The sequence below is a fragment of the Adiantum capillus-veneris genome, chromosome 14, assembly GCF_014529385.1.
Source record: "Adiantum capillus-veneris isolate H3 chromosome 14, ASM1452938v2, whole genome shotgun sequence".
NCBI classification, from domain to species: domain Eukaryota; kingdom Viridiplantae; phylum Streptophyta; class Polypodiopsida; order Polypodiales; family Pteridaceae; genus Adiantum; species Adiantum capillus-veneris.
In genome coordinates this window covers 1019132-1040437 of record NC_140944.1, presented here as the reverse complement: position 1 = coordinate 1040437, position 21306 = coordinate 1019132, and the positions used below count along the sequence as shown (strand labels likewise).

The window sequence follows — 21306 nt, the reverse complement described above, 5'->3', positions numbered from 1 at the left end:
CTTGCATTAACAATGTCGTCAACCATGTAAGCGCATTGTCCTTTAAGAAACTACAAGCTTTCCTGACCTTAGTGGCCTCTGTAAAATTCCCTCCTGCATAGGCTGTATCAAACTGCTGCAGGAAACTGTTTTGGAGCCCCTCACTCCGCAACATGCAAGTGTTCCCTATCTTGCTGAGTCGCATGAAGTACTTGGGCTTGAGCCTCAACAAGCTCCGTACACAGTGTAGGTTGCCTATTTTGCTGTTGCACTGGCGGCGCTTGCAAGAACTCCATAAACCTTGGATTTTGCACCAATGGCGAAAAGACATTCACCGCAGCAACTAACTGAGTCTTGAACGCATCATCCTCAAGTTGCCCAGTCATAAAGCCCTGTACTACTGGAGGGACATTCACATCAACAGGAGGTACAGTCTAACGTGGTCGTGAGCTCTCGCCAATCTCGAAGACCATAGGAGTTTCCTACCTGTCCATCGAAGAGGAACCCTCTTCCATAATGCCCTTCCCTTTGTCAGCCATAGTGTAATCCCACGTTCTTGCACTCTGTCTCTTTACCCAAAACAACCGAGGCTCACTTCTAGAAGAAAAAGTGATTGATGTCCCAGCAACGGAACCTTGAAACCGGCCCGTAGGGCGGTAGGCTTTGGCTTTCACCCGAAATTCTTTACTTTACTTTAGACACACAGAGAGAGAGGGGGAGAGAGAGAGAGAGAGAGAGAGAGAGAGAGAGAGAGAGAGAGAGAGAGAGAGAGTACGTTGCAAAAGGAACCGGCAACGGGAATTAACACTTAAGTACACACACACCTCGGAAGCTAGAATGCTCCGAGCAGATGCCAACAACCTGTAGGCCCCAAAATTGGCGGCCCTTTCGGTATTTCTTTATACTTTGAGAGGGTAAATTACAAAGTAGAGTCCTGGGAATTCCTTACCAATATCCAGCTAGATACCACCTATTTTGGCCAAATTTCGGCAACATAACAGCCCCAAAACGTGCGCGAAACCAATTCCCCTGCTGGAACTCACTTCCACTGGCATAAACCGTCTGATTCCTGCCCAAAAACAGTAGATTCAGCACGCTGTAGTTACTGGTTTTTGCCCTGTTTTCAGCACTAAACAGTCCCCGAACTGTAATCTGCCTAACACACACTTACGAGTTGAAATCAGCTCCCCTCTCTTGAAATGGGTGCCCCCTCTTGCTGATGCCTCTGGCAAAAGCATCTGGAGCCGCCATGTGTCCAGTTTGCCTCTTTTAAGTTAATTCCCTAGTACCCAGTGACTTATAAGTTAAGCGAGGGGCCTAAATGACTTTGAACTAAGCCTAGGCCCTAGCCACCCTTTTACTGCTCGCATTCCAGTGTCGATTGGCCCGACCAACTCGTAATGACCTGCCCTTCCAGACTGCGGGTGAAACTCTTGGCCGTCGGCCATTTCACACTAGCCATACAATGTCCGGCCATTTGCAACTTCAAAAAGAGGGTCCCAAAAATTAAACAAAAATCATCGAAAAGAAACCAACAACTCAAGTTAGCAATTTCCACATCCTCATGACAACAGCTACCACGGGGAAGTGCTCTGAAAGCCACGTGGAGCTCCTCTAGCTGAAGAGGCAGCTCAAGCCTCTGGCGCATCTCCTCAATCACAAGACAAGGCATTTGTGCCCAAACCAGCTCTTTGTATGCATCCTGACGCTCTGATTGAGGCTCTACTGAGAGCAGGTCACGATAAAAGTCAATAGCAACTGCTCGCATGTCCTCACGCTCTAAAGCAACTGACCCGTCAGGCCTCCTCAAATGGCTGACCCTGGCATGCATATGTCGGGGTCCCACTGTCTCAAAGAAATCCCCTGTCACTCTGTCACCCACTGGGGTCCACTGAGATGCCTATCGATGGAAAGCAAACTCATGGCGCTTCTCCTCTGTGCTAGCAAGCTCCTGGCGAGCCTGCTGCAACTACTCCTCCAACACAAGGACTGTCTGGATGCTACTCATGCATCCTCTTCAAGGAAGCAACGCCCCGTCGGAGCAATGCTCCTCCTCTCGCTGCAGCCAGGCGGGCCATGGACTCCTGAAGAAAAAGCCGACTAAGTTGAGCAAGTCCAAAGGCCACTCTGTGAGCAGGAGAGTCTTGCATGTCTAAACCCTCTGTCCAAAGAGCCACCACTCGCTCTCTGAGTGCAGAGTTCAGCAAAACCCTCTCAGGGATACATAGCATCGTGCTCCCCCTCCTCTGTCTATCTGTCACTGTGATGATCACTGGTGCATGGTCCGAAAAAGAAGTCCCAGCCAGAATGCAAACTGTCCCACCCAAGCCACAGAAGTGGTCACTAGTGTAGAAGCGATCTATCCGAGATAGATTCACTCCTCCCACTCTGCAGTCTGAATGAGAGAAGGCTAGGTTGTCTAGGGGCCTCACAAAGCTAGAATGCTGCCACACATATGAAACCCGCAGTCATACATAACCTCTATAAATGCACCACAATGCGCCTGCAACCCGCTGCATCCGAAGGCGTCACGTTGAACTTGGCAAGAGGCCAAAGTGTCTGCACCAAATCTTGTCACCCCTAAGTCCCCTGTGTGGTGTGAGAACTCAGTAGCCAGAATCTGGAGCCAGTCAAGAACTGTGCACTGGGTCCACTCTGTGGAATCCCTACCGCACAGCGGAAAGAAGAAACCCACCGTTGTGTCCAAAGCCTCAATGCCTCTAGCTCCAAGAAAGAGGATGTGGACTCAAAAGCAAGCCTCCTCCAGGTCAGGAGAAATCACCCAGGAACCGTGTGAAGCTGTAGTCGAAGAAGTCCTAGCATCTGCAAATGTCAAAGCTAGTCAAACCTCTAGGGACTGCTGCAAAAGGAGAAGTCTGCACCAAAAAAGGCGGCTCGGGTGGGGCTGTCCCTCATGAGCCACACGGCTCGTGGCGAAAGACTACCAAGAGATCGCCTCGCGGCAGACGCGTGTCCAATCCCCTGCGTCTGAGGAGGAGTGGAGGAGGGGTCAGGAGATGAGGCTGTGAGCCCTAGCGGGGAGAGAGTAGGGACGGGAGGTGGAGGTGGAGGTGGAGGCGGGGGAGGCGGAGCGGCAACGTCTGAGGGAGGAGGAGGTGGAGGAACTGAGGTGGACGGGGCCTCCTCAGGTAGGTCCTGCTGAAGCGGGTCAAAACAGTTCCCAATCGGAACCCAGTGCTGCTGAGCTGCAGAAGGTCGGCCACCAAGGGGAGCAATGGGGCAAGCCCACCCCTGTTGGCGGCGGCCAGGCACCTGCTGTCAATCGTCACTTGTCCGGTCATTGGTCTCAATCGAGGTACCAGCCTGTGCGTCCTGTGTGTCTGGCTATTGGGCATGCTCAGCCTTGGGAGGCTACACATGCGATGTGGGTCGAGGTTTCCCGTGAGGACAGGCCTTTGCCAAAAGGCCCGTCTGTCTGCAAATGAAACACTGATTCAAGAGGCCCGAATATAGCACGCTCTGACGGAACCAACCTCCACTCACACGAGGTAGTAGGATGACCTTCGGGAGAGAGTGGGTGTCCCGAACCAGAAAACGTACTAAGGGGATGCCGACCACCTTGGCAGCTACAGAGGCTATCGTGCGAGGTGTCTCCAGGACGGTCTCAATCTCTGAGCCTATCCTGGACAAGAGTGGCAAGTACTCCCTCCTCAAACCGGGAAAGCAAACGCAGATAGGAAGGTCTGCCTCCGCTACCCGAACATCTATAGTTGGATCCAAACAATGCCTCCACTGTCGAAAGTGGGCTCGAACTGCTTGGATGGCCAAGGGGCTCACCACGATGACCTTGGACGCCATCTCGGAGGTCTCGAACTCTATCTGATAGTAGCCGCATCCGAGGAACTGAACATTCAAGATCTTGCCCACCTCTACGAGAAGGCGAGCCGAGAGAAGATTACGCACCTCTCCTCTATTGGATCTGGTGCCGAGAATCTTGCAAATGACGGAAGTCGCTTGAAGGAGTTCCACCTCTGCTGTGAGGCTCGCTTGCTCTGTCGGCGAAAGAGCAAGTCAGACGGTGGGCTTTGCAGGGTCGGGCGAGGGGGCTTCTTGAGAGTCCCTCTGAGGTGGAGCATGAGCCTCCATCTGTGTCTGTTGTTGTGGAGAAGGGGAGAAGTGACGTCAACGAACGATGGCCCTCTGCTGGACCGAGCACGTCGAAGGTGCTGACGAAATCAGCCAAGCAGGACCCGGGGGGGGGGGGGGGCGGGCTGCGATGCAGAACGAGAGGATAACAGCCGTGGGAGTGGACAAGGAGGCGGGCAGGCGGGCAACGGAGGCAACGGACAGGCACGGGGGGAGAGGGCGGGAGGAGGGAAACACGACGGCGAGCAGGGAGACAGGAGGGGGGAGGGGGGAGCAACAGCAGCGAGCAGTTTGGAGATTCTGAGACCATTTTCGAGGTCGAGATTTAGACCAGTGGTAGCCCAGAACCTTCAATATTACCGCTGCTCAGACTTCTTAATACTCCCCCTATAAATAACCATCCAGGTTCGGGCCATGAACAAAAACAGCACTTTTCAATCATTCAATACCCTGCAATTAACCACAAGGGTCCGGGCCATGAGTACAAACAAGCATTCTCAAACATCATTTCTCACTGCTCTACCCGGGAGTAAAATCACCAATCATTGAAACCAGTATTAAAATCAGAGAAACAATTCAAATCGGCACCAAGACAAGTTTAAAACACATACCATCCATTTTAAATGAATTCCAAACAAGATCACCAAACAAGTTCTCAAACAGAACTCAAACTTAAGAAGCAATCTCAACATCAGTCGACTGACTTTCCATCTTGAAACTTGCACCAAAAATTAGGGTTAGATTTCTTCCATAAGTTGACCGCAATGTGGTCCATAAGCTCTTGGACAGACAGTGTTCATGTGCCGGTGATGGTAGTTCCAAGACATAGCAAGGTCATCAATTCGAAAAGAGACACCTGTTGAGAGATCTCGAGAATTTCGAGTTTTAATCTGCAAGGGTTTCCATGGCAAGCATTTTAGGATACCCCACTCTTTCAAAAGTTGCACCTCGAAAGGAGATGTCAGAAACCATACAACTTCGGGCAAAAATTTTCTTGAAAGCTTGCCAAGTCCTTCGAGCATGCCGCTTGGTAGCTATAGACATCCACCACTGCATGACATTGCCTCTAACAAAAACGACATCTCGAAAAAAAAGTTTTGATCCTTCTCTACGAGTGATCTTTATGTTTTTGTTTTGTTTTGTTTTGTTTTCGAAGTCGGGTAGGGCACACCCGGCCGCTCCCCTCATTGACCAAAAAAGTATACAAGAAGAATGACCAGGACTATGCACCCAGAAACCGAAGGCAGACGCTTTCGTCACTAGTTTCCACTGGACTACGAGAGTCCAAAATTATCTACACTCTTAGGGCCATGACTAATCCCTTGACAGACCCATTTCGCCAACTTGATTTGGGCGTGACAGCGACCAAGTACCTCTGTTCAGAGGCCCGAGTACTGCGGGACTTGCTTCGGTCTTCCCTTTGAGTTGCCTCCTCCAGGCAACTTATCGCTCACCTCACTAAACTGCCTTTGAAACACGACGGTTTTCCCCTAGGAAATGCCATACCCGCTTGGAAGGGCGTCAACTCACAGGTGGCATCCGCTGAGGTTGGTGGTGTCTCCCGTTTGCACCTCCCAACCCCTTTAAGGTGAAGTTGACCCCCCCGGGGGGGAATGGCACTTGGGCGCTCTTGTAGCTCATCTGGCTTCACTTGGGGAGAATTACATCATTTCCCCCGGAAGGGATCGGATTCAAAATAATAGCATAGAAAGGGGAGCATTATCTCCCCATCCGCCTATGAAGAGCACCCAAATACCGGGGTACAACTTCACCGAGGAACTTCGCCACAGGCACGTGCCCTGCGGTTCCGTCCCTGGAGTGCGGATCACGAAGTACCCAGAAGGGCATCTGCTTCCCGCGAGCCTCCCCACCAAGGAGGATAACAATCCTTTCTTCAGGGTCCAACGAAGGGTCGATTACGTTGAAGGTGGAGTTGAATCGGTTTAGCCAATTCATCAACCGCTGAACAATTCATCAGCAAATGCGAAAGCGAACGACCCTCTAACTGGGATCTTTATGGCTTATGCCCTTTAAGACAGAACGATGAAAACGGGAGCGCACCCGATGCGCGATGAAGTAAGGGCGGGAGTGGCTAATGTCACAAGACGGGCACCACGTGCCAATAGAAAAGAACAGACTGAACAGACTTTTAGCACTTCAATAACAACTGAACTGAGAGAGAGAGAGAGAGAGAGAGAGAGAGAGAGAGAGAGAGAGAGAGACGCGACACGGAGTGGCGGAATTCCACCCCAGAGAGTATTGGCCCCAAACCTTGGCGCCCCTTTCGGTATTTCTTTATATTGCATCAACACAGTACAAGACCGTACTCCAGACTTTGCACCTTCTCCAGGAAGCATATCAGAGAATGAGCCCTAGCCTCATATTTAGAGGCCCTTGTCCTGAAAAGCAGTTACAGTGAAAAGCCTTCAAACTCAAAAGCATCTGGTCCAAAAGCAATGCCCGAAAGCTGTCAGTGCGATTTACAGAAATCCGTACAATTGCCATGTCAACAGCGCAAATCGCGGAAATCTGTACGGCCTGCCACGTAAGCACTGTCAGCGTAATTTCCGGAGCGTCCATACGGCTGCCACGTCATCACCTGACGCGCAAGCCTTTGTGTGTGTGTGTGTGTGTGTGTGTGTGTGTGTGTAGGTCCTGCTTTATTTTAATTCCTTTATATCATTGGGGCCCCATCGAACACGGTCCCCATAAGTTGGTAGGACTTCTTCTTCTGTTGCTTGTTCTTCTTAGGGTTTAAGCCCCTCGGCCGAAATCTACAAGTTGGCTCCATTCTTCAGGGCTCTGACACGTCAGCAATTTGTGACAGCTAATAAGTTCGGGGTCCGAACACGAAGATACTTCAAAATAAATTCCAGTAGACTTTGGAAGCGCCAATTTGCTCTGTCTACTCTTTGGTAGGACCGGTATGCTTTCAAAAAAGCACACACCTGAAGCTCTGATACCACTATCACCAGACGGGCACCACGTGCCAACCGAAAAGAGCAGACTGAACAGACTTTTAGCACTTCAACAATAGCTGAATTGAAAGAGAAAGCACACGCGACACGGAGTGACGGAATTCCACCCCAGAGAGTACTAGCCCCAAACCTTGGCGCCCCTTTCGATATTTCTTTATATTACTTGATCTCAGTACAATGCCGTGTCACGTGACACATCCCAACCCTATGTGTCCGTGGACAAGCTACACCATAGCAGGGTTCCCGTCAGCCAAGTCAGTTAGATTAGCAGTGATCTGGCACTTTTGTGAGTCTATTCGTAGACCGTGCATGCCCAGTCACTTAGCATAGATGCATATCCTCCGGTTGCACACAGCATGATCATCAGAATTCCCATCAGAATCCATTAGAATCGGTTAGATGAATTTTCCAGTGCATTTAGCCTATTTTCCCTATTTTTGGTATTTTTCACTTATTATTTTTAAGTGACTTTCCAACAAAAGTAGATAGGGCAATTTGCTAAGTTAATATATAAGCAAACCCAAGTTAGCACTTTCTGGCAAAAGAGACAGCAGAAGCACATGCTCAACAGGCACCTTCTCAGCAGAACCCCCCAAGTGACCTAGCGTTTTTGCTCCCAAGCAACAACCTAGCGTTTTTGGATCAGACCACCGCAGACCCGCCAGCATTTTGCATTTGCAGAGCCACGGCGACAAGACCACAGCAGATCAGCCTAGCGTTTTTGCATCTGCAGAATCCCGGCGACAGAAACACCAGAATTCAGCCCTAGCGTTTTTGGTTGCAGATCAGCCTCGGCATTTTGCACCATCATCGCAACGGAAACTCCAGAACCATCAGAGTTTTCAGTTTTCAGCAGTTAGACTTTGCAGATCAAGTCCCGAACCTCGCAAATCTCACCTTTCCGCAGTAGTTCCTCGCCGCACAGTCAGTTTCCGCAAGGTTTACAATTTCAGCCCGGAAAACGCAGATTTCAGCATCTGCGTTTTCAGCACGTTGTCGTCGCATCGTCGTCATCGACATCGTCACCGACATAGAGTCAAAATTCAGCAAATAGAAGATTTGCAGATTTCAGCCCTTAGGTCGACTTCGTCATCACCGTCGTCATCGTCGACATAGCCTAGACTTGCATTTGTCCATTGCATACGCATTGTGCACCTTTGTGCAATCAAAGTAGACCACTCTCGCCGACGAGAGTGGGACCTTCGGAGGAGGGTATTACAACCTCTCGGGTGTCGTATCTCTTCTCTCTCCTTCTCTCAGTCTCATTCACTTGCACGCACAATATCCACTCACTTTGTTCGTGACCACAGCACTCTACAAGACGGAAAGCACTCTCTTTCCCTAAAGAACTAAAAGGAACCTTGAGCAATAAAGATCACTAATCTTGAGAAAATACAACATTCATTCCGCTGCACCTAACATTGGTATCAGAGCATTGGCAGTGTTCTGTATCACTCAAGGAAAGAACCACAAGAATTTTTTTTGCTTGTTGAGATCGCACGAACCCAAGTTTACTTGGGCGTGGCGATTCCTAATCGTGTTTTCTTGAAGAGTGACAGGAATCCCAAGAAAGAAGGGCTTGTCCAACCTCCCCTTGTGTCTCTTTTCACCTCATGGAGAGCGGACCGTGCACTTAGCGGTCGGCCAATCGACGTGACGTGGGAAAAGGCAACCTTGGTGTGAGCGCAAGGCCGCCAAGGGGTGCGCCCGCACAAAAGGGTAGAACTCGGGTGAAGAGAAGATCCTTCTCCAACGCGATTTGCAAGCGAAAGAAAACCTCAAGAACCCCAAGAACCCAAGACCCTCAAGACTCACGAACCTCAAGAACCCTAGATTCTCACGAATCAAGGACCTCAAGAACCTCAAGACCCTCAAGAACCCAATAGCCCAATTAGACGGGGCCCCATAAGTTGGTAGGAACTCTTCTTTAAAGAAATAGGCCACTCGGCAAGACTTTGTAGGTCGGTAAACTTCTTCTGTTGCTTCTGCTTCTTTACTTAGGGTTTAGGCTTCTGAACCGAAATCTGCACGTTGGCTCCGTTCTTCAGTGGCTTGACACGTCAGCAGTTTGTGACAACCATAATAGTACATACTTATCATTGGAAAAAGCCGCTCCTTTCCCTTTTGTTTCCTCTGGTGTGCCTTCTCAAACCGTAAGAGCACCCAATCATCTTCCTTCAGCTACAAGTCGCGTCAATGTTTATCATGCAGTGCTTGAGACTTCTCAAGAGCCTTGCAAACCTTGGCAAAAGCAGTGTCCAGATCTTTCATATAATGATCCACTTCAAAAATCTTATCTTTGATGCTTAGAAATGCAGGAACCTTCTTAGCACCCTCAATTATTTCAAATGGGTTGATGAATGAACTGTGTTGTTGTAGGCAAACTCCACCAAGTGCAAATACTTTTTCCATTGAGTCTTCTAATCCGGATGTAAGACTTCAATAAATCCAAAACCACTGAATTGGCTATCTTAGATTGTTCGTTTGTTTGTGGGTGGAATGACGACAAGAACTGCAACCGCGTGCTAATGTTCTCCCAGATTGCCCTCCCAAACAAACTAGTTAATTGGGGGTCTCTGTCCAAGACTATGAACTCCAGCATGCCATGTAAACAAAAAATCTATGAAATAAATAGTCTCGCCAAATGATAAGCGGGAGGGTATGGGTAAAGGCTGTAGAAGTCTTGGTGCCTTATGCTTGTCAAACTTGACCTTTTGGCATACTAAACAACCGCGAACAAACTCGTCCACATCCTTCTTGAGCCTCGGCCAGTAGAAGTAACCCTCAACACCCTTTACAGTGGTATCTATGCTGCAGTGGCCCGAAAAAGGTGGACAATGGCACTCTATCAAAATCTTTTCCCTCAAAGGCTTGTAACACACAATCATTTTCCGCATCAAATAGCCGTCCCATATGGAATAGCCTGCAACTGTCTCCCCACTTTGCAACCAGTTAAAGATGTCTGCAAAATCAGGATCTGTGGCGTACTGATCTACCATATCCTCGAAGCTTCTTTGATGACTTGCGGAAATAGCCAGAACCAAGGGCTTGCGAGACAACGCATCTGCCACTAAATTCTTTTGTCCCTGAACATGGACTATCTGGAAATGAAACTATGACAGAATATTAACCCATCTCATCTGCTTTTCGACAGCTGCTTTTGAGACTAGAAGTAGCGTAAACTTTGATGGTCTGTGAAGACAGTAAAGTCGGCTCCAAGTAGGAAATGTCACCACTGTGTAAGAGAACGGATAACTAATTGCCAACAGCTCTTTCTCATAAATCTGTGCAACCAGCTTAGGACGTGAAAACATCCTGCTCACATAAGCAATGACATGGCCTTCTTGCATCAAGACTGCTCCTAGACTGCGACCACAAGCAGCATAGTAAACTTCAAATGGCTTTTGCAAGTCTGGCAAGGCCAAAATTGGTCCCGTTGTCAACTTTTCCTTGAGAGTTTGAAAGGATGCAATCTCTATCGGTCCCCAAGTAAAAGGAATCCCTTTATAAGTCAGCACATGCACGAGAGAAGCTATCTCTGCATATTTCCGAATGAGCCGCCGATAGTATGAGCACAAGTCCAGAAAGCTTCGAGCTTCATGAACATTCTTTAAATCGGGCCAATCACGAATGGTCTCAACTTTGGCCGAGTCCATCTTTACACCTTCCACTGACACGAGTGTCCCAAAAAGTGCATCTCTCGCAAGAAGAACTCGCTCTTTTACGCATTTACGACCAATTCATGCTTCCGCAGTGCCTGGAAAACCTGTAACACATGGTGTCGGTGCTCTAACTCACTCTTGGAGAAGACGATGATGTCGTCAAAGAACAGGCCCACAAACAATTGATACACTCTCAAAATCCTATCCATCATGCGATTGAATGTCACTGCAGCATTCGTGCATCACCAAATATTCATACAAACCAAAAGTCGTCCTGAAAGCTGTCTTGTAGACGTCTCCAGGAGCAATTCAGATCTAATGATATCCACTCTTCATATCAATTCTGCTGAGAACAAGTAAACCCCTGAAGTCTATCGAGAATACCATCAATCCTTGGGATAGGGAATTTGTTCTTGTTGGTGATTTTATTGAGAGCTCTATGGTCAATGCACATTCTCCAAGATCCATCTTTCCTGAGTCCAGCAACACCGGCAAACAGAAAGGTGAAGTATTAGGTTGGATGAGACCCTTTTCAAGAAATTATTTTACCTAGTTTAGTATTTCTTCATTTCGGACTCGATTAACTCGGTAAGGTGGCCGGTTCGGTGGTATACTACCAAGAATCAAATCAATCGTGTGATCTTCACGACGTGAAGGAGGTAAGTCGCTTGGTAGGCCTTCAGAGAAACAATCAGCCTGCGCATGTAGAAATTCTTGTCGTTTCTTTTCTAGATGAGACACATTTGACCTTTGTTCATCATTTATTTCTTTCAAGAAAATCGAGTAAACGAAGAGACTTGATTTCATTAATTTAGAAACAGCCGAAGCTGATACAAGTGGCTCGCCCTTCAATTTTATATCGAGTACAATCTCTCAACCCTTCTCATTCTTCAAGATGGCTTTCCTTGCCCTATAATCGACCACGTGTCAGAAACTGCTGACGTGTCAAGCCACTGAAGAACGGACCCAACCTACAAATCTTGGCCAAGAAGCCTAAACCCTAAGTAAAGAAGCAGAAGCACCAGAAGAAGTTTACCAACCTACAAAGTCTTGCCTAGTGGTCTATTTTTTAAAGAAGAGTTCCCACCAAGTTATGGGACCCCGTCCGCTGGGGCTCACGTGACCTCAAGGTATTAAAAATTAAAGCGGGGCCAACTTACATACACACACACACACAAAAAGCGAAAAAAATTTGATGACGTGGTAACCTGTATGGAATCCCGGACTTCGCGTTGACATGCTAACATGGCAACTGTACGGATGTCCGCAATTCACGTTGACATGCTGACGTGGCAGTTGCACACATTTCCGCAAAACGCGCTAGCAGCTTTTGGCGCTAGTGCTTTTGAGACCAGTTGCTTTTGAGTTTGACTGCTTTTCATGTAACTGCTTTTCAAGGCCAAGGGCCTTTAAATTTGTGCAGAGGGCTCATTCTCTGGCACACTTTAGTCTCAAGGTGCAGAGCCCAAGTACCTACATTATACTGAGTTCAAGTAATATAAAGAAATACTGAAAGGGGCGCCAAGGTTTAGGGCCAGTTGTCTCTGGGGTGGATTTGCGTATTGCATGTGCTCTTTCTCTTTCTCTTTTAGTTCAGTTGTTGTTGAAAACTTGAAATGCTAAAGTCTGTTCAGTCTGTTCTTTTTCCTTGGCACGTGGTGCCCGACTCGTGACAATGGCCCTTTCCAGATTCAAGAGAAGATGAATGATGTATCCTTTAGACTAAAGTTGCCAGATGCGTGGAAGATTCACAATGCTTTTCGTGAGTCTCTTGCAACCTTTCAAAGGTGAGGTGCTAGTCAATAGGGAGCCTGAGGAGCAACCTGAAGTAGAAGAGAGCGAGGAGATTCTCGTTCCAGAACAGATACTCGCTGACGAAGAAAACAAAGTGAAAGGTAAAGTGATACAATGATTCTTAGTTAAATTCAAGAACTATCCGGCATTGGATGCGAAGTGGATGGAGGAGGAGGAAATAGCAGATACTCCTCAAATACTAGAACTTTACCTTGAGGCTTTCAATCTACCTTTGACTATTCTAAGAGCACCCGGAGATCGGCAAGGTTGAATCTGGTGCAGAAGGGATTGCACAAGAGGAAAGTTACTCCGCTCCTTTGTCATAGATTACCCACAAATAAAGTCATTGATTTTCCTTTGGATTTCAAGGATATTGATGGGCTGATAGTATTCTGTTGTATGACTCTATGAAAGAAGTACTTGTTTGGAAGACGAAATGACTGCAGCATTTCGGTTTTGTGATTTCACATGAGATGGACATGATAGCAATAAGAATTAATCAATCAAGATATCTATGAGATTTGGGATAGATCTAGATGTGATTGCTAAACACGTTGCCGATACATCATGATCTGATATCTCGATGGACTTTGTGTGATTTTTATTGAATGTTCAGTGCTTTGTGCAAGTATTGAATATGTGTGTGTGAAACCGGCCCATGGGGCGGTAGGCTTTGGCTTTCACCCGAAATTCTTTACTTTAGACACACACGGAGAGCGCTTTAGAAAGGTGACCTGCGACGGGAATTAACACTTAAGCACACACGGCTCGAAAGCTAGAATTCCGAGCAGACGCCGACAACCTGTGGACCCCAAAATTGGTGCCCCTTTCGGTATTTCTTTATTCTTTAGGAGAGCAAATTACAAAGAAGAGTCCTAGGAATCCTTTAACTGTAATCCAACTAAATACCACCTGTTCTGGCAAAATTTCGGCAACATAACAACCCCAAAACTTGCCCGAAACCAATTCCCCTGCTAGAACTCGCTTCCACTGGCATAAACCCTTTGATTCCTACCCAAAAACGGTAAATTCAGCATGCTGTATTTACTGGTTTTTGCAAAAAACAGTCAAAATACAGCGTATAACCAGCGTTGAAATCGCACCTGTACGGTGAGGTTATCACCCTCACCGGTGCCTGCTTTTGGAGCACCAATTAGCTACTCTTGTTTCTGCTCAGAGAGACTCTTGCCTCAGCAAAAATGCATGTAACCACACAGTTCTACATGAGTCAAATGAAGAGCCCTCTTGTGGGGCATCACATTACTGCACGTAGTGAAGAGAGAGAGCAGTGTGAAGTGTGCAGGACATGACTTCTTGCACCACACTGTACATGAGGGGGAAAGCTTGCAATCAATAGCTCTTAACCTGTGGTAGGCAACAAATGAGCCCTCTCTCAACTTAAAATTCAGCGCCCATTTTTCTGAAAGAGGAAAGTGCACCATAGTGTGCCACTTGGCACATTTATAAGCAATTTCCCGTTTTGGGCTTCTCGCTTAAAAATCTCCTGACTAGTTGCCCAGTTGACTTGGCAATAGAGTTCTAAAATGTTCCCCTTGTCATTTCGGAGATAATGACACGAACAGATTTTGTGGCCCAAAATAGCAGTTCCCTAAATTTTAGGGGATGCTTCCGTTGGACTCCCACTGGTCATCTAACCGTCTATGCCCATTGGGACCGCATCCAAAAATGCAATGTGGCCCAATTGTAGGGTACTTTCCCTTGGTGACCCCACCTTGGCTTTGTGCCTTTATTGAGTTCACTTCCTAGTATCCACCAACTTGTTAAGTGCGACGGGGGGACCTACATGATCTTGAATTGAGCCTAGACATCCTCTTACTATACGAATTCCAGTACCAACTTCCCGTCTGCAGGTGAAACTATCGTTCACATTGGCCATACAATGTCCGACCATTTGCAACTTCAAAAAGAGGGTCCCAAAAATAAAACAAAAATCATTGGAAAGAAACCAACAACTAAGGTTAGCAGGTGCCACGTCCTCGTGACATACTTAATAGTGGCCACATCCTCATGACAGTTTGTCGAGTGTGTCAGTGCTTAGAGTCAGTGTGTTCTAAATTGGTTTCTGGCTTATGCTTGATTTTGCATGTGTAATCAATTACAGTTCTTTCAAGAGGAGAGTATGTCGCAAAGTAATGACGTGGCATGTTCACACGAGGAAACTGACAGATAATAAATCTTATAAGTTGTTCCAACTTATGGGGTCCCGCCCGATGGGGCCCAAGGGACACAAGAACTCTAAAAATAAAGCAAGGACCAAAATTGCATGGACATGCTGACGTGGTAGGGCTGTACGAATGCCTCCCCAATTTCCGCTCACTGCTGACGTGGATTGTACGAACATTCCGTGGATCGCGGCAGCTACCGCGAGCACTAGCTTTTAGGCAAGATGCTTTTGGACTATTTGCTTTTCATGTAACTGCTTGTAGAAGGCCTAGAGCCTTTATAAGAATTGCCAGGGCCTCTCTTTCCCTAAGATTTGCCTAGGAGCACTAAGCAGAGAGGACCCTCGAACTTTGTACTTTGCTCAAGCATTAATACAAAAAACAAATTCTGCAAGGGGCCCTGGACTTTGCGGCCAATACCTCTAGAGCCACGTCGGACCGTGTCATCTCTTATGCATTGTGATAGATTCTATGAAGTGATTTTTTAGTGGTGTCCAAGTCCGTTACACAAGCATCACCGTGACTTGCAGTTGAAGGAAGGTGATCGATCATCGAGTGCTTCCTAGGTTTGAAGTGGTCAGATGCATGTAAGCATAGAGTGAGACTGTCTACTGAGCTATTTTATGTCCACTGTCTGTTTTGAGGGCAAAATCGAGGGCGGTTACTCTTCTTTTTCGGGGGAGGGGGATTACAAAAGTGATGACGTGGCACCTAAACCCGCCAACTAAAGACAAAGCAGAGAGAGAGGGACAAAGATCGTAATTAATGACGTGGCAACGCGTATGGATTTGCTGGCGTGACACCCATAAAACACGGCGAAAAACCCGTGTGCTCATGTGCAGATTTTACACACCCTGTTTTTGGTAGTGACTTTTCAAGGATGCCAACTTCTGTAATCTGATGCTTTTCAACCAAGGGCCTTTAAATACAAGCCTAGAGAGCTAGGTTTTAGATCGGCTTGGTAGCAAATTGCAAAGTCGCCTCCTTCGACAATTGTACTCTGTGACTGAATAATCAAAAAAAAGTACAAGAGGGGCGTGTCAAGTGCGGCGGAACAAGAGAGTTAGATGATGAAACCTATGGCGATACAATACAATTAATACCCAATGAATGGACCCTGGAAGCACATATAAAGTGTGCAAGCAGGAGATTGGGCAAAACCTCTAAAAAATTAAAATACCCAACCTATTGTGCATAGAATCCCTACCAAAAGGGTGGAAGGATGGCCAACCCACAACCAAGGGCTTGTGTGCACGAGTAAAAGCTGGGAAGCACGAGGGAAAGCATCGTATACGGAATACCCCTTGAGCCATCTTAGAACATGTACTCCTCATTCCCCTAGAATGACGCACTAGGAGTACATGTTCTAAGATGGCTCAAGAGGTATTCCGTATACAATGCTCTATGTTATTCCCATAATGACGCTTCAAGAATAGTCTAATCTTGTGGATCCACTATGTAACTAACAGTTCAAATGTGCACACTTCTCACCATTTGGCAATCTCTCTCCCTCCACTTTCGGTGAGTGATGAGACGAATCGATGGACTACAAATCATTGCACGATCAAATCAGACTTTAGGACTCCAAAACAACTTGCATAATTGAAGCGAACTGAGCTATGGACAAAATAAAGTGAAGAAGTCAAGAAGATGGAGGAGAAGATTTTGGAGGCAGATACCATATACACAAGAGTCAATGACCATAGACCCACTATCAACCACCCCGATTTGGTACTTTTTATTGGTTGGGTTTGGGGAAAGCGATCTGGAATTTTCCAAAAGTCACCCAGTCCTCATGCACAGGCAGAGCTGTTTTGTGTGTGTGTGTGTGTGTGTGTGTGTGTGTGTGTGTGTGTGTGTGTGTGTGTGTCCTAAAAATTGTGCACGTGGGGCCTTCTTATCGGCCCTAAAAGCTTTGTGTTTTTAAAAGCATAAGGCCCCTTTTCAAAGAGAAAAACGAAGAAAGCCTTTGAAACATTAATATGAATATGGATGTATTGATGCATTGTGTGTGGATAGGGAGGAAGAGATGACTCTGCATTGTACTGACAAAGAGAGTAGTATCGCACCATTTGGCTCGAGCTGACAACCGAAAAGCTGGGGGCTGAGGAGAAGAGCACGGTCCTTCTGTTGCTTGCTTATAAAGAGCATAAAATTGTAGTTTCACCTCATTTGACATCTTCGTGGAGGGATCAAGGACTACCTTCTCAAGATAAGAGGCTGCTTTGCCAAACGCTTTATCAAGATCAGAGCCATCAATCCCTTCCCAATCTTCATCGTCTGAAAGAAGGCTTTCCTCCTCCTCCTCTTCCTCCTTGGGCACGACTACCTTTGGACTTGTCACATTCCTTGTCTCGTCTGGTGGAGAGTGGGCATCTGCAACCAGTGCAAACAGGACATGATCATTACTATGTATTCTTTCAAAACTTGGTGAATGCTTTCACTATGTGGGCATAGTCTGGATGATTGCTGGCTTACCCACAGCTTGTGTATGTGTAAGCTGCGGAGCCACCCTCTCCTCTTCAACCTCCAATGCTTCAGTGTCGTACCTCTGTATTCTCAATTTGTTCTCGCGAAACGACTGCACAACTGAGATTAGCCACACCACCATGTAGGCAAAGATAAGGCTAAAAATCCAAAATTGCAGCAAGTCCAGCCAGTCTGCCATGGCTGACAGGCTTCGCACATGAAAACTGGAGCGTCTTCCCTGCAGTAGCGGCAGCGTTTTTTGGAGAAAAGTTAAAATAGAAGGGGCTGTCTGCAAGGTTACTTTTCATAGCGGCAAATCAAATTAGTAGATATTCTAAATTCCGACAAAAAAAATTGGCCTTGCTGCGACACGACGCATCGAGAAGGGATCGACGGTTGGGAGAAAGAGGGCCGTCCGACCTTGGCACTATTTATTTGGAGGGGACCTACATTCCTCAATCATAGGTGAACGGGAGTCAGGGCAGGGTTAGAACTCACATTACCCTACTCGATGGTTGGTTGACTTACCAATGCACTAACACACTCAAAGGGACTACCCTTTAGTCGAAACGCATTTATGCTCTTTCGTCTAGGGCGTTAGAACTAAACCCAACACACCTCAAGAAGTAGTGCTAACTTGGGCACTACATTTTGTGTTTCAAGCTACACGATGAACCTAGTTCACCAAGTTTTCATCATGTTTATGCTTAGTTCATGTCGCCAAGGTTGCAGTGAATATCACATGTCTAGTTCACATCTAATTGATCACTAATAGGCTACATCTAGTTCACAACAAAATGCCAAGTTCACACCCAGCTTACCTTTCGATTTACGATCGAAATCTTTGCATAGCGCGATGTCGATTTCCAACCGTATATCCCCTCCACAAGGAGTCTCATTTAGTGACAAGGGTCATCCAATGCACTTGGATAAATTTGGGTAGAATTTAAAAACTTGAATCCCTCCTTCCGGAAAAAAAAAACCGTGAGCACCGCCTTTACTAGCCTTGTGTCCAAATCACTTTACTCGCACATGCTTCTTGAAGTATTTGGGAGTTGATTTGATATCATAAATCCATAATATTGTCTCTTTGGACAAAATCTTGCCCACCCCCTGATCTTCTCTCACCCATGCCAATATGAAATAGAGACAAGGGTAGCGCTTTCAAAGTCAAAACCTCAATTAGATTGAAAGGAAGGATTAGATGTGCGACACACGAACAAAGTATAAATTGTTCAAGAAAGCAAAGCCAGATCTTCTATGTTTGTGGGGGGGGGGGGGGCTCTTGACATAGTGGCTCGCTAAAATCTAGGAGACACTAGGTCAGAAGCCATGAACGTTGTAAGGTTTAAATGACACTATCACAAAAGAATATGAACATCAAAACAAAGAGTGAAGTGGAGGCAAGGACCGAAGGTTCTCCTGTTGGCTTTGTGGCTACGTGTTTGATGATTCTAATGTTGCACGCAAAATTTTGTATTAATCTTATCTTAAGAAGTGCAACTTATAAAAGGCTCGTGGCAAAATTCCATTTCATGAAGGAAGACCCCAATAAACTGTATCAATAGAATGTTTGTCCCACTTGGTCTAGCCATCTCTATAATCAACAAATTTGTTGGCAATACTTTTTAACTTTAAAAAATCATTAAAAGGAAGGGATAATGCCAAGTAGATTTGAGGCCGTATTTCACATAAGTTACATTTTTCATCAACTACAAAGATAGTAGGGGCATTTCTTGTATGCACATCGACTTCATGGACATGTCGGTGCTGCATCGCGGTATGCTAATGGATTCTTTGTGTACTAGTAGTTCTAAAACAACCTGTGTGATTACATAATATACTAAAAAATAGTAGCAACATTGGCTATATGAACATCTACTTGTGGACTTGCCTATGCTCCGCAGTTTTCATTGTTCAAGACCATTAGTAAAAAGGTCGACCATTTTGAATGTATTACAAATGGATAAGATAGAGCTTCATATTGTTTTCAAATAGACATTGAGGCAATGGAAAATTCGATAATTGAGACATTCAATAATTATGTATAGGCAAGTTCACAAAAAGCAGGTATTCATACATCCAATGCTCCTTTGATTTTTATAGATCAAGAAATTAATTATGTAATTACATGTTGTTTCAATCTAGCTAGCTCATAAATAATTCGTTAGCATCATTGATTCTTTAGTAATATTTTCATCCTAATGTATGAAGATGCTCTATAATTACAAAATTAATGAAGGGATGTACAAAAATAGTAGGAGCACTCGCCATATGAACATTTGAGAGAACCTAACTATAGTTAATTAATGAATCTCTCAATTGTTAATATTTACATTGCTTCAATTTCAATCAGATAACAATTTGAAGCTCCTTCCTACTCTATCTTTAGTACATTCAAACTAATCTTCTTTTTCTTGAGGCTCTTGAGCAATGGATACTCTTAAGCATATGCGATTCCATGAAGCATATGCTCATACAACCAATTGAATACATTAAAAAGTAGAAAAGTAGGGGTTTCTACCTAATTTACTAGATCCTCATGTCCATTCAACATGAAAATCATTTGACGTCTCTTATTTGGAGCAAACCTTTGAAATCATCCTAATTTGATCCTTGATCTTAATCCACATGTATGTCCAATATATTCCCCCATCCTTGAATTTCTTGAACTACAAAATTTATCTATTTAGAGCCAATCCAGAAGCCGTTTTGAACCCAAAAAACCATGTCAAAATCCTCATAAAGTTTTCTTAGAAATCTTTGTGTATTAGAAATCTTTGTGTATTAGAAATTTGTGTTATGTCTTCCATTGCTAGCAAACCATGTTTGGGTCATAAAGTACTCTATTGGAGGCATCTATATGTTGTTTCAACTCTCATTTAACTAATTGGAGTCCTAAGAGATTATATAGTGCCTTTGGAACGTTTTGGTTGTCCTCTAGCAGTTTGAAATTTTTACAGAGAGAGAATTGTATCTATAGCTTCGAACTTTAGCTTTGACTTTGGAATTAGGGAGTGCTTTCTCTCCCTAGCATAGAGAGAGAATCGTGTCTATAGCCTCAAACTTTAAGCTTGATTGCACAAAGACATGCATGTGTGGTTAGATTTGAAGTTAACAAGAAAAAATCCTTTGGGCCAATGTTCTAGATTTTGGAATATGTGAAAAACAATAAGCAATGTTTTGTGTAATGAAATTCATTTTAGTTTTTGCCTTTTCTTTGTCATTTAAAGGAAAATCCCTTTGCATGAAGAAAGATGTGGAGATGCACATTGAAGCTCCACCCAAACAACTTCCTATATATCCATGCTTTGACCCTATATATAGGACCCATTTTTTAAAGTTAGTTGCTCTCTATTCTCTTATGATAGATCCTTATCTTAATGCTTATGGCCTCTAGGCTCTTAGCCAGTAGTTGCCACATATGCCACTCATTCGGACTTGTGTCCTAACATTACTCCCCCCAAGAATTTTTTGTGTCCTAAAAAACAAGAGTGACAAGTCTCACTTGAAGAACACTAATGTATCCACCCTTTATCAAGTATCTGGGTTCACCACAGGAACTATAGGCATCATGAAGTTCATTCAACCAACTATTGATGTTGTGAAGGCTTTTTAACTAAATGAACATAACGTACAAAGATGATGATCAATGCGTCATATCCTACCATCCACTGTAGTCGTAGAGAAGAAGCAAAGTGAATGGAATTTTCTTGAAAGCAATGAAATGTATAGGCTGTTAGAAACATAGAAGGACTGAAGGTTATGTAGTCCAATGAAGGAACAAACTCCATGACCAAGGAATGCATACTTAACTTTGCAATTAATTGAGTTAAATATAATAGGTGGTTGAGCTCAATATTTTTCCTAGAACAATAATGTTGAAACCATGATGACCTTAAGATTGCGGTCACAACTTATACAAGTTAACCCACCTCATCAATGGCAAAGAACCAAGTGGGCAAAGTGAAAATGTGTTCATTGTTGACACTTAATAAAATCCACACTAGATGATGCCCTTTATTTAAGTGGATGTGTGAACCAAAGCCTACCTTATTAAGGTTCTTTTTCATTCAATAAGTACCTTAATTGTTGGTTTTTGCTATCCCACATTTTGAATTGCCATCAAACTAC

The 21306-nt window shown here is 45.3% G+C and overlaps 1 protein-coding gene across 1 annotated transcript in view; it reads right to left on the bottom strand.

The window, feature by feature from the left end:
• LOC147441798 (acyl-CoA-binding domain-containing protein 1-like) overlaps positions 1–17471 on the bottom strand; it is a 40578-nt gene extending 23107 nt beyond the window's left edge. Inside the window, exons 1-2 of the mRNA XM_086528189.1 lie at positions 17182–17471; positions 16773–17079 (exon numbers count right to left, since the gene is read on the bottom strand). Of these exons, the coding sequence (XP_086384315.1) occupies positions 16773–17079; positions 17182–17371 (497 nt within the window). The 5' untranslated portion in view covers positions 17372–17471. The remainder of the gene's footprint in view (positions 1–16772; positions 17080–17181) is intronic.
• Between the last annotated feature and the right edge of the window lie 3835 nt (positions 17472–21306).